The sequence below is a fragment of the Elaeis guineensis genome, chromosome 7 (assembly GCF_000442705.2).
Source record: "Elaeis guineensis isolate ETL-2024a chromosome 7, EG11, whole genome shotgun sequence".
In the NCBI taxonomy this organism is placed as follows: domain Eukaryota; kingdom Viridiplantae; phylum Streptophyta; class Magnoliopsida; order Arecales; family Arecaceae; genus Elaeis; species Elaeis guineensis.
This window is the reverse complement of record NC_025999.2, coordinates 84,198,798-84,217,828: the sequence shown is the minus strand read 5'-3', so window position 1 is coordinate 84,217,828 and position 19,031 is coordinate 84,198,798. Positions and strand designations below refer to the sequence as shown.

General features: G+C 36.4%; 2 protein-coding genes across 3 annotated transcripts; one reads left to right on the top strand and one right to left on the bottom strand.

The window, feature by feature from the left end:
* The first annotated feature begins 1,677 nt into the window (after window positions 1-1,677).
* Window positions 1,678-6,746, top strand: LOC105048606 (low affinity sulfate transporter 3). Of its 2 annotated transcripts, XM_010927955.4 has the most exons (12): window positions 1,680-2,156; window positions 2,239-2,287; window positions 2,565-2,772; window positions 2,868-3,042; window positions 3,662-3,727; window positions 3,804-4,034; window positions 4,132-4,258; window positions 4,926-5,212; window positions 5,608-5,801; window positions 5,959-6,041; window positions 6,127-6,203; window positions 6,396-6,746. In XM_010927955.4, the coding sequence occupies exons 1-12, from the start codon at window positions 1,821-1,823 to the stop codon at window positions 6,546-6,548; spliced, it is 1,986 nt and encodes a 661-aa protein (XP_010926257.2). In that variant the 5' UTR covers window positions 1,680-1,820; the 3' UTR covers window positions 6,549-6,746. The 2 variants fall into 2 exon arrangements, 1 of the variants encoding a protein (XP_010926257.2); XR_002164991.3 differs by lacking the exon at window positions 5,608-5,801 and having other exon boundaries at window positions 1,678-2,156; window positions 6,396-6,613.
* A 589-nt stretch (window positions 6,747-7,335) lies between these two features.
* LOC105048605 (26S proteasome regulatory subunit 7A) lies at window positions 7,336-18,639 on the bottom strand. The gene is made up of 10 exons (XM_010927953.4): window positions 18,421-18,639; window positions 17,526-17,607; window positions 13,419-13,510; window positions 13,192-13,269; window positions 13,023-13,084; window positions 10,368-10,512; window positions 9,344-9,562; window positions 9,043-9,224; window positions 8,007-8,182; window positions 7,336-7,731 (listed from the first exon to the last, which is right to left on the bottom strand). Exons 1-10 carry the CDS (start codon window positions 18,502-18,504, stop codon window positions 7,574-7,576), a joined length of 1,278 nt encoding a protein of 425 aa, XP_010926255.1. The 5' UTR covers window positions 18,505-18,639; the 3' UTR covers window positions 7,336-7,573.
* Between the last annotated feature and the right edge of the window lie 392 nt (window positions 18,640-19,031).

The window sequence follows — 19,031 nt, the reverse complement described above, 5'->3', positions numbered from 1 at the left end:
TAGAAGATCTCTATCACCAGGAAGACTATTGCTTCTGCTGATTCCCACTAGAAGCATCCCTGATAGTGGAAGCCAATGATAGTAATTCTTGTCCTAGAATTTCTTTGAAACATGACAAGTTCTATAAGTACGTATATACTGAGAATTGCTTAATTGAAAGATGAAAATGTCTTTTTAAAAATATCAGAGAAGAAAATGTTGGTAAATGGCAGGTCCACAGAAAAAAAAAAAAAAGAAAGTAAATGATTGTCATCAAAGAGATACTGCTCCAATACACACACACACACACACACACACACACACACACACACACACACACACACACATATATATATATATATATATATATATATGTATGTATGTATGTATGTATCTATATCTCTATATATATATATATATATATGTATGTATGTATGTATCTATATCTCTCTCTCTCTATATATATATATATATGTGTGTGTGTGTGTGTGTGTGTGTGTGTGTGTGTGTGTGTGTGTGTGTATTGGAGCAGTATCTCTTTGATGACAATCATTTACTTTCTTTTTTTTTTTTTTCTGTGGACCTGCCATTTACCAACATTTTCTTCTCTGATATTTTTAAAAAGACATTTTCATCTTTCAATTAAGCAATTCTCAGTATATACGTACTTATAGAACTTGTCATGTTTCAAAGAAATTCTAGGACAAGAATTACTATCATTGGCTTCCACTATCAGGGATGCTTCTAGTGGGAATCAGCAGAAGCAATAGTCTTCCTGGTGATAGAGATCTTCTATCATGACCCTTTTGAGGGATGTGTGTTGAGATGACAAGCTAGCTTTCTAGAGGTGCAGGCATTCCATTGAAAGCATATCGTAGAAGCTGACATGAGAAGAAGTGACCGAGTTCTCTTGTCCACAGAAGGGCATCCAAAACATAAGGTGAATGAATCAATTGGTTCAATTGGCTCTGTATGTGATCATATGGATCTTTACCTGAGTGTCCCTACTCTAGTGCCATCTTTTCGGTGCTAAAAGCGGTGCTAAAAGTTGACCAGTCTTATGTTCTTTCAGAAGGATGAAAGGTTGATATACGTTGGTAAGTTCTCTCAGTCTGCGAGGGCACATTTGGACCACAAGTTCTATAAGTACGTATATACTGAGAATTGCTTAATTGAAAGATGAAAATGTCTTTTTAAAAATATCAGAGAAGAAAATGTAGGTAAATGGCAGGTCCACAGAAAAAAAAAAAAAAGAAAGTAAATGATTGTCATCAAAGAGATACTGCTCCAACACACACACACACACACACACACACACACACACACACATATATATATATATATATATATATATATATATATATATATATATATATATATATATATATATATATATATGTATCTATATATCTCTCTCTCTCTCTCTCTCTCTCTCTCTCTCTATATATATATATATATATATATATATATATATATATATATATATATTACATTGTCAGCATTTCAATCAGTTCATCAACAGCGCAATCATTTAGTCAACTTCTTATCTCTACATAACAATGAGATCGAGAATCATTGGGATCACGCAAATTTTCAGGAACCCCAAAATAGAAAGCATCTTTTGCATCCAACTTGTTCTTCCTTGAATGAACAATGTGCTTAAAATCCACGCCACTTTTGCTAACTCACCTTTCCTGTCTCTTTCGTATGTTTTCAACTTTTTGGAGCTTCAGGCCTTCAAATACCCAGCCATGACCGCAATCTACTACCAGGCTATCATTCTCTGTGATGGTCCGTTCACTTGTAAGAATCTTCCTCCGAAACAATAGCTATTTGTAGAGATGGAACTGCAAGAGTTCTCCCAAAGACTTCAAGAAGAGATGGGGTCCTTCGCGAGTGAGCCTGCCTCTGTAACAAAGCATGGTGGTGAAGAGCCAACTGAATCATTGGTGCTGAACACTCCAGAGCCTCCTTCTCTTTGGGATGAGCTAACCAGCGCGGCAAGAGGAGCAGTTAGTGTTTCTCGACAAAAGAAGTCTTCTTCACCACTTAAATGCATCATTTCAGCACTTTATAGCTTGTTTCCGATCCTTCGTTGGGCAAGGAACTATGATTTAAAGTCATTTAGAAGTGACTTGATGGCTGGTTTAACCCTTGCAAGCCTCGGGATTCCACAGGTAAAAACATGAGCTACATTAATCATCGAACTATCTTTTAGATATGATTACATGCTCCTAAAGCTGTCTCATTGTTTTGCAGAGCATTGGATATGCAAATCTAGCAAAGCTTAGCCCGCAGTATGGACTTTGTAAGTTGTTGGTTAATATCCAGTTCATACTCATGTAAAGGAGGCTAATTCTATAATTCAGATCTACGCCTCTTCTGTTTCTCATCAAATTCACATCATATATATCTCTATCCACGCTTCCACTTTGTTTACTTACTGCCCAATACTTCATATCTGAGACGTTCAAGAAAAGCATGGCAACAAATATGGGATTTTCTTTTCTTTGTTTATTAGTATGTTTATACTTGTGGTGTGTTTCTTGGTACTAACTACATCAAGTCTCATTGGTTCCAACTAGATACAAGTGTTGTACCACCTCTGATCTATGCTGTAATGGGTTCTTCGAGAGATATAGCGATCGGTCCTGTTGCTGTTGTTTCTCTTCTTGTATCCTCCATGATACAGAAAGTAGTGGACCCATCAGTTGATCCAAATGCATACAAGAAGCTGGTTTTCACTGCAACTTTTTTTGCTGGCATCTTTCAAGCTTCCTTTGGAATTTTCAGGTGGATATCTTATCTTGGTTAATTATCTTTTGGTGGTCATTTTAATCGATGTTTAACATGAATGGTAACCTGTTGTGTTATTCGCTCATTCTCAGACTGGGTTTTCTAGTGGACTTTCTTTCACATGCTGCCATTGTTGGCTTCATGGGAGGGGCAGCAATCGTAATAGGATTTCAACAACTGAAAGGGCTACTTGGGATTAGTCACTTCACAAACAATACTGATGTGGTCTCAGTCATAAAGGCTGTTTTGGTTGCAGTCAATCATCCTGTAAGTCATGTCAAATCCAAAGTTTTTTTTTTTTTCCCTTTCTTTTGGAAGAACAAAAATGGTGAAACCCAAAATTCCAACAGGATTTTCTATGTCCAAATGCCATCATGATTATTTTCATTTTTCTATTTTTTTGGTAAGGCATGTGGTTTCATAAGTTGATAGTGAGAATAAGTGCATGGCAGAGAAAGCTTACACTTTTTCTGACCACTTGGAACATTTAGTCCTCATCACTGTGTTCCAGTTAAATTTATAAATACGAAATCATTTCACTTGCCAACCAGACCTTTCTCAGCAAGTAGACACCTCTCTTCTCCATGGGGAGTTTGAATTTGACTCAGGATGGTGGTACTCCTGCCATATTTCTCTTGATAAAAAAAAAAAAAAAAAAAAAATGGAAGAAGAAAGAGTATTGCACCTGCAAAGTAGATGCATATGTTGCTGCTTTTACTCCTCGACTGATGAAAGTTAATGGCCTTTGCTCCCATTAGAGTTGATCACCATAAACTACGAATTATCATCTTCCTCATGGTTGATTGATGGACTCAGGACATTTTGTGTTTTAATTATTTTCATTTGACAGTGTTTAACTTCACTGCTTTTTGGCTTTTGTTAACAGTGGCACCCAGATAATTTCCTTCTCGGTTGCTCATTCCTTATTTTCATCCTAATCACCAGATTTTTAGTAAGTATTGTAGAATTCTCTCTGCCATTTGGATTTATTGAATTCAGCTAATAACATCATGCCATCCTGCTCTCAGGCCAGAAGGAACAAGAAGCTCTTTTGGCTGGCTGCTGTTGCTCCTCTACTGTCTGTTATCCTGTCAACTCTTATGGTCTTAGTGACAAGAGCAGATAAGCGCGGCGTTAAAATTATACAACATGTTGATGGTGGCCTGAATCCAAGTTCAGCTAAACAAATACAGCTTACTGGACCATTTGCCGGGGAGTGCGCAAAGATTGGTCTCCTCTGTGCAGTCATCGCTCTCACGGTTTGTCTTCATGAAAATTTGGCAATAATAATCATGCATACATGCATGTGACAATACAATTAACAAGATCTGACTGCCATATGCCATATAACTTCAGGAGGCCATCGCTGTTGGACGATCCTTTGCCTCCACAAAGGGCTACCAGATTGATGGCAACAAGGAAATGTTGGCTATGGGCTTCATGAACGTTGCAGGATCCTTATCCTCTTGCTATGTTGCAACAGGTGAATAGAGTTTTCGGATAATTAATAGTTAGACCTTTCAAGAGAAACTGCAAGAGAATTTGCTCAAATTGAAAGAGGCAATCATAATATTGAAACAGTATTTAATGTCCTAGAATTAAAATTAATGAAAAACAGATAGATAAATATGCCAATATTTTGCATTACATTCATTGCAATTTGTTGAGATCACCAAAGAGGTTCTGAGTCCTTTAGTTGGCACCCCTGCTCAGTGCATGAGGAGAGGTTCCAGGTTCTTAAAATTTGCATTCCCTCTGTATTTCTCAGAAAACAAAGGTAAAATTTGCATTATCTTCCTCTAACCATTTAGGAAAAAGATGGCAAAGTATGATTTAAAAAGCCTACCCAAGTTGGTGGTATTAGACTCCTCAGCTGACTGTGCCATTGTATAGATGCAATCCAGAGGTATTACTAACATCAAAATTGTTGCCTTCAGTTGTTAATAGGCCTGCTTTCAAGCTTCTCATGTGCTGTCTATAATAAGTTCTATGTCAAATCACATATGAGCATCCTGTAAGAATGAAGTCAACCAAACATGACATATCTTGATATCGATGGAACAAGAATAACCTTCTTTTAGCATCGAAAGTTTTTCTCACTTTTAGATCACTGACTGAGCTGATTCAACTGATTTGTTGGAAATTCACAGGCTCTTTCTCTCGAACAGCCGTAAATGTCAGCGCTGGTTGCAAGACAACAATCTCCAATATTGTCATGGCCATCACAGTTTTTATAGCCTTAGAGTTGCTAACAAGGCTGTTGTACTATACCCCTGTTGCGATACTCGCATCAATTATTCTTTCGGCCCTCCCTGGACTTGTTGATATAAAAGAAGCATGCAGCATATGGGAAGTCGACAAGATGGACTTCCTTGCTTGCATTGGAGCATTCCTTGGTGTTTTATTTGGATCAGTGGAGATCGGTCTTTTAATTGCGGTGAGATCATTGGACCTCAATACCCAGTTTAATCCCATGTATTGTTTATTTTGTACCTTTACTCAAGGTATCATTACATATTTCCATGAAGTTGCACAAGTATATGGTCAACATAGGCATCATCCTGATCTAAATTCTTAGTTTAATGTCTTCTTCTCATTGGTGTAATTCTAGCACTATTTTCCTGCTGTGATCAAAAGAGAAAAAAAAAAAAAAAAGGGTCATCATCAAGGAATCTGTAACTTTTGTGTTCATTAATTGTTCATCAAGGTCATCATCAACTCCATGTCCTATTCAATCATCTATATTTCCCTGGACAACGAAGACCAATCAGCCATAGACTGCTCTGATCGTGAATTCAGTCTATGTTGCTTAGAAGGCTATAACTTTTGCAGGTAACTATATCCTTCATTAGGATCATTATAAACTCAATTCGACCTCGTATAGAAATGCTTGGAAGAATTCAAGGGACAGACATCTTCTGCAGTATGAGACAGTATCCAAAAGCCACCGAAACACCTGGCATACTGATAATTCACATCGAATCATCCTTCCTTTGTTTCATGAACGCCAATTTTATAAGAGAAAGGTAAGGCAATTTACTGGAATCAAGATGGAAAATATCATTCATGGGAAGACTATTGCTGGAATTGAGAAAGATACTCCTAAGAAATAACCTTCGAGGATACTAAATGAATGGCCAATCTGTTGTTACATAATTTTTCAAGCGAATTTCTTTGTTACAGGATAACACGACAGATATTAGAAGAACAAGATGATACGGAGAAAGGTGGAAAGAGTCTCCAATCAGCAGTTATCGACATGTCAAGTAAATTCTCATGAGCTCAAAAACATGATACCCATATGTACATCCTTTCCAAATATGATCGCCTCAATGATGCATTCAATTGCAGATGTGATGAATATTGACACTTCAGGAATCACAGCACTTGAAGAACTACACAAGAAGCTCACCTCTGTTAACATACAGGTGAACTATATAATCAACTAAATGATGTATTTAATTGTGGATGTGATGAATATTGACACTTAAGGAATCATAGCACTTGAAGAAATACACAATAAGCTAAACTCTCTTAACATAAAGGAAAGAAGAAACATGTCCATTTATATCCTACCTGGGAATGCTCTTGAACTTTTACTGAAATCTGTTTGGTTGCAGCTAGCTATAGCCAACCCCGGTTGGCAGGTGATTCACAAGATGAAGTTGGCCAGGCTTGTGGATAAGATTGGAGGAACATGGATCTTCCTAACCGTGGGTAAAGCTGTGGAAGCATGTTCTGGTGCCAAGAAGGATGACGACTGTGGCTGTTGATGTATCACCTGTCCTGGAACTTATGGGTATGCTACAATAAAAGAAGAGTCTGGCAATGTCTCTAAGAGCAGTAGTTTGTACTTCTATGAGTTCCCTAGAAGAATGTAAAATTCAATATGGAACGAAGTGCCACCGTTATTGGAACGATAACAGTCATGATCATAACCATAATATTGCAACTATTCTACATTGTGACTACATTCACTCTTACCATATGCATATTCTAAAAATCCTTTCTCACACTATATTCTGAGGCATCTGATGGATCCATATTTGTTCCTAGGAGATGAACGTGGTCCCTTGGATCTTCCTCTCCAAACTGTGTCCAGAGCGCAGAGGATGGCTCCCTAATTGAATCTGCCAAAGAAAAACCAGCCTCCTTGCTTAGGTGTGACCATACCAACATATTGGAGTAAACCATAACGTTCAAGTTAATTATTAAGGATTGCAGACCTTTTAATCTTGACATGACGCGTGGAGATTCAAGGTGATAAAAAATCATCAAAAGTCTCGTACCTTTTCAATGGAAGATTATAGCCTCACAATTTACAACAAGGTGGTCTGAAGGTAATCAATTGGCTGACATGTTGAAACGAGAGCACATTTTCAAGGTATATTAAAACCCGAATGAGTCATATCTGCAAGCTTAAACCTCTAGGGAGTCCTGCTACCCTCGATTTTGTCAGCCTCAACATTATGCCGGTCAAAGAAAATGAGGCAATCTAGACCACATTGTCAAGTAAATGTACTCAGCTATCATAAAGAACTGAGATGGTGCATGAAAACATGGCATTGCAAACGTGATGACTGTCTTGGAAATAATCAAACTAACATCCATCCTTTGAAATACATTCAACAACCATGCTAATTGATAATTTTTTTCTCCCAAAAAAACAAACAAACCAATGGACCCAAATTTGCACATTTCACATCCATGATTGACAATTCGAGTAACGCATCCATTATGTGAAACACATTAACATAAACAATTCATTCCTCCTTCCAGGTGCAATGCAAGACTCTTGTTAGTTGTAGACCATATACTTGGGTGTTGCACTGAACTTCTGATAGCCTTTGATGACCTTGTTCACTGCATCAAGAAAGTCTTTCTCTGTGACTGTCTTCCTTCGTGCCCGGATTGCGAACATCCCAGCTTCAGTGCACACACTCCTTATGTCCGCCCCTAGATGATCAACCATAAAGCAAATTAGAAGTCTAAATAGTATAGAAGATTCGGGTGTATGCTATGTGTATATATATATATATATAACGGTCACAAGGTGGGAGTCACAACATTAGCCATTGGTGTTTGCATGAGCAGTTACATGGAATAGAATAAATACAACAAATTAATTCTATTAAGAAATGAATTAAGCAAAAAACAAACATTTCTTTGCATCAAAAAGTTATAAGATACCAGAAAAAGGAGTAAGAAACAACTCGCTGACAATAATTTACCAGTGGAGTTTGGACAAAGACGAGCAAGGAGCTCAAACCGGATGTCCCTCTCGCAATTCATTGTTCTAGTGTGGATCTTGAATATCTGTGTCCGGCTCTCCAAATCAGGCAGACCAAACTCAACTTTACGGTCCAATCTTCCAGGACGAAGTAGTGCCGGGTCTAAAGTGTCGGGTCTGGAAATTTTTTTAGCAAAGCAAAAGATATAATGGTTAGATTTTGCATCTGCTTGCAGTTAAGCAAGAAACTGGAAAGCAGGTCAACATGTAATGGAAGTGCATGCCGTTGTCAAAACAGCAAAAGCAGCAGCTAGAAGACACGGAATAGCACAGTTTGACTCCATCATGCCACAGCTTGCATACTTTATTTTTATATATATTTTTTGAAAAAATTCTAACACTCTCTCGGGAATGAATGCAATTAAACCTGAGGTGAGTTTTGCTTTTGATATCAAGGACCACCCAGACAATGCTAAAGTAGAAAATCTGCTATCTAGGTTTAGCAACCTTACTCATGCCTCAAATTCAATTAATTGTGAATAGTCCATGATGGCTTACTGCAAGCATATTTGGTTCAGACACTTGAATAGTTGAGCTCCAAATGCTTGAAAATTTGACAAAGTATATCAAATATGTTAGTCAGAATGAATATCACACAACATGGATCTAAACAAACTAAAAGGGAAAAATAACAAAAAGATCTTCATATAGATGATTTGACATAAAAGGATACTACAGAAAGTCAGCTTATGGACATAATCAGATAGCTAGTTAAGAGTCATGGCTTCTTCAAGCTTAACCCAGATTCTTTAGTTTGATGGTAACCCCCAAGAAAAAAAAAGTAAAAAAGGAAGTACCATAACAAAAAGAGATAAATGGAAACCCATGCTAAAAGGTGATACAAAGATTCCCACAGTACTCATTGCCAGATACAGTTGGTTCAGGGAAAGTCTTCAGAAAGAAACAGAGATCCTAAGTATAACACTAATCTTGGATGACAAACACAAGCAACTGGCAAGCAGAATGAGATGACATACCTATTGGTTGCCATTAGCACTTTGATATTTCCTCGAGCATCAAATCCATCAAGCTGATTGACAATTTCAAGCATAGTTCGCTGAACTTCATTGTCGCCCCCAACACCATCATCATAACGAGCACCACCAATAGCATCCACTTCATCAAAAAAGACAATGCAGGCCTTTTTTGAGCGGGCCATCTAATGAGTACACAGTTTTCCACATTTACCAGAAAAATGTTAGAAGATTGAAAGATATATCTCAAGACCATTTTCCTATTGCGAAAAGCTTGCTATTGCATCTCAGGAAGTTCAACAACCTGAAAAAGTTCACGAACCATCCGAGCCCCTTCTCCAACATATTTTTGAACAAGCTCGCTTCCAATGACGCGAATAAAGCAGGCATCAGTTCTGTTGGCAACAGCTCTAGCTAGGAGTGTTTTACCGGTACCAGGAGGACCATAACAAAGGACCCCTTTAGGAGGATCAATACCAAGTTTAACAAATTTCTCTGGATGAAGCATAGGAAGTTCCACAACCTAAAGAATTATAAAATACACAAAAAAAATAAAGATCTTAGAGCCAGTACACACAGAATAGTAGGGATGGCAACGGATAGGGTTTGGATCGGGTATTCTACTACCCATCCCCAAATCCGAATTTAATACTTTATACCCAAACCCTATCCGATACCCGATCGGATAAGAAAAGAGTAGGGATGGCAACGGATAGAATTTGGATCGGATATTGTACTACCCATCTCCAAATCCGAACTTAATACCCTTACCCAAATCCTACCCGATACCCGATCGGATAAAAAAAGAAATACCCATCCTCATACCCAAGTTCGAAGATACCCACGGATAATCAATTTCCTCAAACCCAACCCTACCCATCCCATACAAAAAAATAAACAACCAAAATAATTTTATGCATATTATCAATCAAAACAGATTCCCAAAACAGAATTATAAACATATTTATTCGGATATGGGTTCGGGTATGGATTCGGATATTACCCATACCCGTAAGTTCAGATCGGGTTCGGGTTCGGATAGAAAACAATACTACCCATACCCTATCTATATCCGTACTATAATTTTCGGATTTTACCCAAACCCAAATCCAAACCCAGTCAAACCCTATTTTTCGGATTTGGCCGGGTTTGGATAAGGTGCATACCCATCGGATCAGGTTGATTTTGCCATCCCTACAGAATAGACATGAGAAACTTGCACAGACATTTCAAATCTAGGCAAGTTTTACTGAGGATCAATTCAAATTCTAAAGAATACCGACACCATGGGTGCAAACGATTTCAACATAAGGGAAAAAATAAAGTACCTCTCTCATCTTTTCAATCTGCTCCTTGCAACCACCAACATCGTTATATGTGACATCAGGTTTCTCTTCTACCGTCATCATGGTAACACTTGGATCAATTTTCGGGGGCAAAGGAATCTGAATTTGGTACTTATTTCTATCAACTCTGATGGAAAAAGACTTTTTAGCAAAACAGGATAATTTTAGATCAAGAAGAGCGGAATCACAAAACTAGTAATTGCACATGTATGAATAATATAATAATTCAGAGCACAGGAAATAACTTTGACTATTATCTACATGTAATTTGTCATAGTCACAAATGACAAATACATATAATACAGTTAAAAACAAATGTCTAATGGTTCATGTTATGTTCTGATCTTATTTTTGATGTCCGAGTCCAAAAGAAAAAGAAGAAGATTAAGATAGAAGATGAAGATAGAAGAAGACGACCTGTGATCTAAAATGGGTTGATAGTGTGATTGGACTCTATGGCGAGAGCGAACAAGCAAATCTGTGCTCAAAATACTTACACTGCAGGGTACAACTACTATCACTTTTGCTATAAATAGAACAATTATATAGTGGTGTTAGATATCTATATCTGAGATCTGAGGAAACATAAAACTAGGTCTTTAGTTAATCAGACGTAATCTGTACAGTAGATGCATTTTAGGGTACCGAAAGTTCATTTTAGAAGCCGCTGGGAATTCAATCTTAAGATAAGAACTGTGAAAGGCTTACTCTTTTAAAAATCAGTATCAAAACCCTAGTGTTGATTCTTAAAAAAAATATAAAAAAAGGGAAAAAAAACTTGTTTGTGAACAAAGAACTTCCAGATCTATCATCTTCTTATATCTTTAAGGATAATACTTGAATGAGCCTTAATGGCACGGGAGGACCTTGCTAGAGGTAACTTATTGCATCTATAATAGATGGGAAATATACAGGTCATTATTTCATCTATCCTGATGCAGCAGAAACTCTTTGGATCACTTTCTACATTTCTTGTAAATGTTTGTCTGAATATGTCTCATGGATCCAATCAGTCCCAGCACATAACAAAGAATTCAATGACCACAACATCCAAATGATCAACTTCATTCGAGTTATTCATGCATCATATTTCAACCTTCTTAACTCTATTCCAATCTCAAATGATCCATACAGTTCCAAGTGTTATTATCCAAAAAATATCTCAATGGAGTTAAATCCAAGCCTTTAACTTTAAAAACCTCCAACCCAGTCTTTTACTATGATAATATATCAAAATACCTTAGAATAGGCATGCACAACATTTATCTTATTAAATTTTTTTATAAAAAATTGAGGACCTGCTTTAATGATCAACCATCACACACAAGAAGAAAATTATTAAAAAAACAAATGATTAAACCAGTTACATGGTAATAACCTGTGAAATGTTTTGGCTTCTTTTCTATTATCTGTTCTGCATGATTTGCTGAAAAATTTAATTTTCTTTTAGTTCCTTGCTATTGGTGTCTTTTGCATAATCTTCGGATTTCTTCTAAATAGCATGTTCTATTATTATCGCTTCTGTCCTTTTCTTTCTTTTAATATGATTTTGCCATGTCCTGTCACAATAACAGGTCTCCAACTCTACATAATTGCCTTCGTGCAATCACCTCTTCCTATCTATTACCTAATCCTTCAAATGAGAATTCCATTGAGCAAATGGCTGCTACCATTTTTTTCTAAATTTACAAAATTAACTTTCCTTCTAGGAGCAAAAATCCCTATATGCAGTTCCCACTACTTCCATGACAAGAGACCAAGACAGCAGCATGTAGATCTAGAGAATTGACAGTGTCCTTTATTTTTTAATTCACTATGACTGTATGAGTATGACATGTGAACCTGCATCCTATCACGGCATGTCAAACCAGCATGAGGCTTGCATGCCCCTGAAAGAGTGGGGTTAAGTATTTTCTTCTAAATTATACAACTAAAAAAGTCAATCAGTAAACTTTATTTATACATAAACTACTAGGGCAAATATTTCAAATTGACTGTTGTGTCCATATTGGATATGTATCAGATATTGATACTAGTTGGTACTTCCAGGACACATCTTGGTGCTTATTTAATTATTTTATTTTTGGAACTTAGAAAAAAATGCTTTAGATACTTCTTTGATACATCTGAGATACTCCGCCAATACTTCAAGGGATAGGAGGAGGGGCTTTTATTTTCCTTTTTCCTTCCTTGTGAATATTGGCCTTTAATGATGATGGCTGCTTTTGGAATTTGTGATGTTAACATTATTACGGAGTATGAATTGTGATCCGTGAATTTGAATAATGGCTGGACAATGGAGTTTGTACATTTTGATGCTATGACACAGTATATAATATGTTATTCTGGTAATACTCTATGCTTTCTAGATGCCTTTTTCCACATTGTAAAAGATACATATTTGTTGTTCTATTCTAAGACTATAGTATTCTACTTTTCCACACTCGATTTACTGATATGTCTGTACTATGCTGTATCTATATCCAATATCCTTATCCATGTCTTATGGTGTACAAATAAAACGATCAATGATATTTCTCTATAACTCGATTAAAACAAGCATGAAATAAACTCAGTCAACAGCTTTCAGTCAAACATTAAAAAGTTCTTTAATGGAGAGAGAAACCCTAGCCTCACCCAACACGCATGCCTTCTTCAATATCAGTTGGTGAGACTTTATCACCCAAGCCAACCACAAACTGCATATGGCAATAAATAAATAAATAAATAAATCAGTCATCCAAACTGTGGTTCTTTAAAATAAACCAGTCCAATAAATCATTGCATTTATGATCGGATAATATACCTTGGCTATTTGCTTTACATTTATCACATATTTAGCATCTTCAGTGTTTGGATTAATAATCTTTGTACACCTTGCAACCTTACAGAGAGAAGAAAATATGCCTCAGATTTTGCAAATGCAAAAGAACAAACATCAACCTCAAATTATTCTGTCACATCACTAATCACATACACATGCAAAAAATATGTCTTCAATGTTATAAAAAATAAAAAATAGAGTGAGTGTACCTGAAGAGGTTGCTCTTCTTGCATCATTTGCTTGTCAGAAACTAAATCCCACTGGCTTGGTGCAGCTAAACCAGTGTCAGACTCTTTGATTCCTGCCATTTGATTGGACAAAGTGAGTCTTAGAATTGGAGGCTTAACAATAAGTCCAACAACAGAGACACTGACATTTGAAGAAAAACCATAAAATCAGTTTATCCCTTGCAAACTCTCACAATAACAACAACAACAACAAAAATTGAAACATCACCCATAGCAAAGTTCTAGACATTGCATGTTCGCTAAGCCCTACTGCAGACAACAATAAAATCACACCGAAGTTGTACACCCACAATCCATTCACCTTGCACTAATTCTCTTGCAGATATCTTCATATAAGACTCAAGTTTTCAACCATAATTAATCTAAATAAGGACAACATCACTACATAAATCATGGCCCTTAATCCTGACATAGGTCACACTTACCTTTTCCAGTCATGAACCATCATTGTTCATTGTCCATATGAAATGTTAAGAATAAAAGTTCTCCAAAACTTGACCTGATGGTACATTTGATCAAATTACTAGAATCAAACACAAAATTCAATGACAGGTAACCTGAGACTGCTGGGTTATCCACGTCTATTACCACCCATAAGTCAATAACATCGACATGGCATTTTCAAAAGGATGAAGCACCTTATTATTTCATTATTAAAAATGTCGCATTGGTTTGGTTTCTCAGTTTCTCTTATGGTTTTAAATTGAATTTTCTTTTTTTGTCTACTAAGCTCTATGCTTAAATAATTGCATTTCAGGTATTCCAGATTTTCTGAATATGTTCAAGTTCTGAAAAGTTTCACTTTAAATTTCCATAACAGGTACCAAGATTCTGCCCTAGTAATTTTATACTTCTTCTAGGGCTTTTACATTGTTCTCGTTTTAGGATCAAGTTAAGATTTAGTTTCTCTTAAATATATATATCAAAATCTTTGTTTAAGTAGCATTTCAAGTTTTCTCCTATAAGAATTTTTAGGACAGTTTCAAACTTTCATCAACTTTAACTAAGAAAATATTTCTATTTTCATGATTAATGGTAAGATATCTGAAGGTCAAAGTGGTATAACTTGTGTTCTACAATATAGATATGGAAAATGATCTGATCACATTCACTTCACAAATCATGTTATCAGTATTGAAATTGAAAAAAGTACCTACAGTACTCCACCAGGGGTGAAGAGCCATGTGCTTACAGGAACCACAGTAGTTAGAGTTTCTATTATTGACGTAGGTGATTCCTGAAGTACTTGCAAATAATGTGTGGTTGAACATCTCTCTGTTGAATGTGAATAATGATTTAATTTTTGTATTTTATAAAACCTACATGCTACAAAAGATAAGAAATATATTTTCTGCGCATGGCATCATATTCGATGTTATCGTTAAATATATTAAACTTTTCTGCAATTTGATAGTTCTGTGTTTTTATTCATCACATACTTCTCAGTTTCCATTTAACTTGTTCTATTTTTTTGGATTTTAAGCATTTATAAGATTATATCAGTATTGTTCTTTACCTATTATATTGTCTTCATTTTTTTGTATCATATATGTAGTACATTTAACCAAAAAAGGAGCTATTGATTTATTTTTTTAATCAATGGCTAGAAACCATTCAGAGGGATTGGATAAGAAATGAACCAGTTGAGGTGGAGGTGTCAAATAGGATTGAATATGTTAGATCCAAGTGAGATCACCAATTAGAAAGGTAGGTAGAACCAATTAAGCAGATCACTAAAGCAGCAGAACTAGTATTTTGCTAATTTTTCTCATGTTATGAATAACAAAATAGCAAAATTTTAAGATGTAATTATTCACATTCCACCGAGAGTAAGAAATGGCTCAATGGTTCCAACTCATGCGTTCCGGTATAGTATTAATATTGAATTTTCAGTGGGTTATTTTACTCTTTTCTTATTTTGCTTTTAAGTTTTGAGTTATTTTCTGTTTCCTTGCACCAAGAGGTCTTTCACTTGTTTTAATTATTTGCTTGCATTTAATTTTCCAAGGATTGAAAAGTTTTGAAAGCTTTAAGCGACATCATCTAAGAGACGTTCTTGAGACCAAATATCTTATCATTACATCTTAAACACATAAGATCATGATTTTAAGAGTGTTTGCACACCTTAACATATAAGAAGATGAGGATGGCTTTTTCGAAAGCTTCTATCATACGTCTTATTGTTCTACTACCTCTCCTTACTATCATTATCCTTTGACCTTCCTTTGCTTTTACCCTTTTCCCCTTTATGTTTCTTGGGGATTAACTGAGATAAAGACCTCTTGAAATGTTTGCTTGCTGCAAAGAAGGCATCAAAAGGAAAAGGAGAAGGGCAGAAGAAAATTTGCAATCAACATTGCCTGTCAGCAGTCAAATGAAAGCTGATTGGCCAAAAATAAGGCCTCATCAAAGGGGAGAAGCTCTGGAAACTTTTCCTTCAGGAGTATTCCATATCTGGTCATCTAATGGGACCCAAGAGGGGACCAGACAGAACTTTCACCAGCCTTATATTCTGCTTTCATATTTTATATGAAACTAGATTATAACCCCATGCGATGCATGGGATGTGAGGTTCAGGGAAGTTCAAGAGATCTCAAAACCTCAAGAGACCAACTCACACCGCCACAACTCGCACAAATCTCGTATCCTTAGAGGAAAAAACCAATCAGAACCTAAGAAACCTTCTAATCTCTCTCAAGTGCTCTCCTTTCCCATAGATCTCTGAAAAAGATAATGAAATGAAAAGAAAAAGAAACGAAAAAAAATCATCTATATGGGGAAAGGTCTTACTCTTAATTTTTTTCCGTCTTTCCTCTGTTTCATCTATGTTTTCCTCCATTTTTCCTCTATTTTTTCTATCCTCAGGAGTCCCAACCGGATGGGAGGCTTGGAGCGACTGAATAGGGAAGCTTAAATGATGGCTGGGGTTTTGTGTTGGGTATCTCTCAAGTGCTCTCCTTTCCCACATATCACTGAAAAAGATAATGAAATGAAAAGAAAAAGAAGCGGAAAAAAAAAATCATTTACACACGATAAAGATCTTACCCCTAAATTTTTTCCATCTTTCCTCTGTTTTTGTCTATATTTTTCACCATTTTTCCTATCTTTTTTCGTCCTTAGGAATCCCAACCGGTTGGGAGGCTTGGAGCATCCGAATAGGGAAGCTTAGATGATGGTTGGGGTTTTACGTTGGGTATTTTTCAAACACAAAAAAGTCCAAACGGAACCTCAGAAACCCCTCAGCGCGATGCCCCCCGCCCCTTATCCACATGTCACGAAACTCAAGTGGCCAAATAGGGAAGCTTAGACGATGGTTGGGGTTTTGCATTGGGTATTTTTCAAAGACAGAAAAGCCCAACCGAAACCTAAGAAACCCCTCCGCACCCCTTATCCACATGTCATGAAACCCTTATCCATGTGTCAAATGGAGGCTTTGCTCATGCAAAGCCTCCATTTTAATATATATATATATATATTAGATTGTGCGATAAGAATCACATTGCCTAGGGCTCCAAGTTAATATCATATCCTATTTTTTCTCAATTTGTTGTATCAGCTTGTTAGTATTGTCTTGAAACTGTATCAATTTTGCATGTCCATGCTTTACAATCAGACTGGTAGCAACTATGCAAGATCGCTAGGGAGATTTATACCCTGATGGAATAAAAGTATAAGACAATTAGCACCTTGAGAACATAGATTTGGATATAATGGGGATTCTCATGTCTTCTTCTACCAAAAGGAGTTGTCACATTCTTGGAAAAAGAGTGACCATGCAGTTTTCAACAAATCATACAATTCAGCGACACTATACAAGTCTTACAAATAATGCATCCAATCTAGAGCACCTACATGTCTATGGAAGTAACATAGATAGTTTTTAATGGTGAAAAGGTTAGTTCAATAAGCATTTTCCTACTACTACCAATGAAAGAGCAGGGATCATTTTCTGTTAATAATTTCCTTCAGTATGCTATGAAGCTTAAGATCTCGTAAATATAAAAGAGAAAAAAATCTATAAGAGACGAAACAAAAGCATTCTATGAAATAAATATAACCAACACCCACCACATAGGTCATTGACCTTCTTGGCCATCTCCTTAATCTCCTTCTCTACTTTCTTAATGCTCGCAGAGTAAGGGCCCAGACCCTGTCATCAAGCACTTTCAAGATTAATGTTTTTAAGGAAAGCGATGGGATTAGAAACTAATGTAACGACAACTCAAATAATGTTAACCAATTAACGATAAATAGAGATCCATAAACAGGAATAACCTATTATGCACACGAAAAAGGGGAAAAAGATTATAAAAACACATGATAGAATGAAATCCTCAGCTACAAGATCCAACTGAGGAAGAACTCTATCCAGTTTAAACTTTGAAAAAGAAGATCAATCGTCAGGCAACGAAAGGACAGCAATGAAAGCCTACAAATTTGAACCGCACTAACCAAAAGAAGAGAAGAATTCGGTAGAAAAAGGCAGCATAACCATAGACAGAGAAAAAGATCACAGAAAACTATACATAACGAATACATCTTCGAACTTTTTTATAGAAAATCCAACAAAATATTAGATTTTAATGCGCAGAGAAAAAACCAGATAATCACAGCTGAACACCTACAAATTGAACCGAAACGAACCCTAGAACAATGAACATTTCAGCAGCACAAGGCAGTATGACCAAGAAATACCAGAAAATTAACCTAACAAACAAACATTCGACCTTTTTTCATAAAAAATCATCAAATTATTCGATTTCTAACTCAGTGTGGCAGAAAATCGGAGAACCAACAACAGTAGTAGAAACATCCGGCACAAATCAACAAGCAACGTCAATATAGGGTTCAAAACTGAGAACCAGCAAGCGTTTGGAAGATAAAATGAACCGAATAAAATAGGGAATCCTGGATCGAAGCGGATCCAAAGACGATGGTTAGAGAGTAAGAGAGAGGGGCTTACATAGGTCTTGAGGAGGGCGATATCGTCCTCATCGAGGGGGGCAGGGTTCTTCTCGTTCGCATCCTCTTCGGGCTCTGGAGCCATGGCGGGCACGGGCGGTGGCGGCGGCGGCGGCGGCGGCGGCGAGCCCTCTCGCGCTCTGTGGAACTTCGTTTGCAGCACTCTCCTTGGCCTAGCCACTCTCCTTGGTCAATTGGATGCGAATTTAGGATTCTGGCTTTGAAATCGGATTCAACAATGACTAGAATTATTTTTTTACGTTAGTGACATGTTTTAAATATTTCCATTTCATCGTGAAATAACTTCGGGTGTATTCGATTAGCCATCAAAAAAATATTTTTTTATTTTTTAATTTTAAAAAATAAAAATTAGAAAATAATATTTGATAATATCGTAAAAATTAAAAATTAAAAAATTAAAATAATTACTTTATATGCAAAGCAAAAATTTTTTGCTTTCCAAAATTTACTTTCCTGCTTTTTTTGCTTTCTTAACGTCAAATTAAAAAATAAAGAGCCCAAACTTTTCTCTCTCGTCGAACTCTTCACCTTCTCACTCTCTTCTCTTTTCCTTTCTGAATCTTTCTTCTTCATCAAGCTCTTCACCTAGCA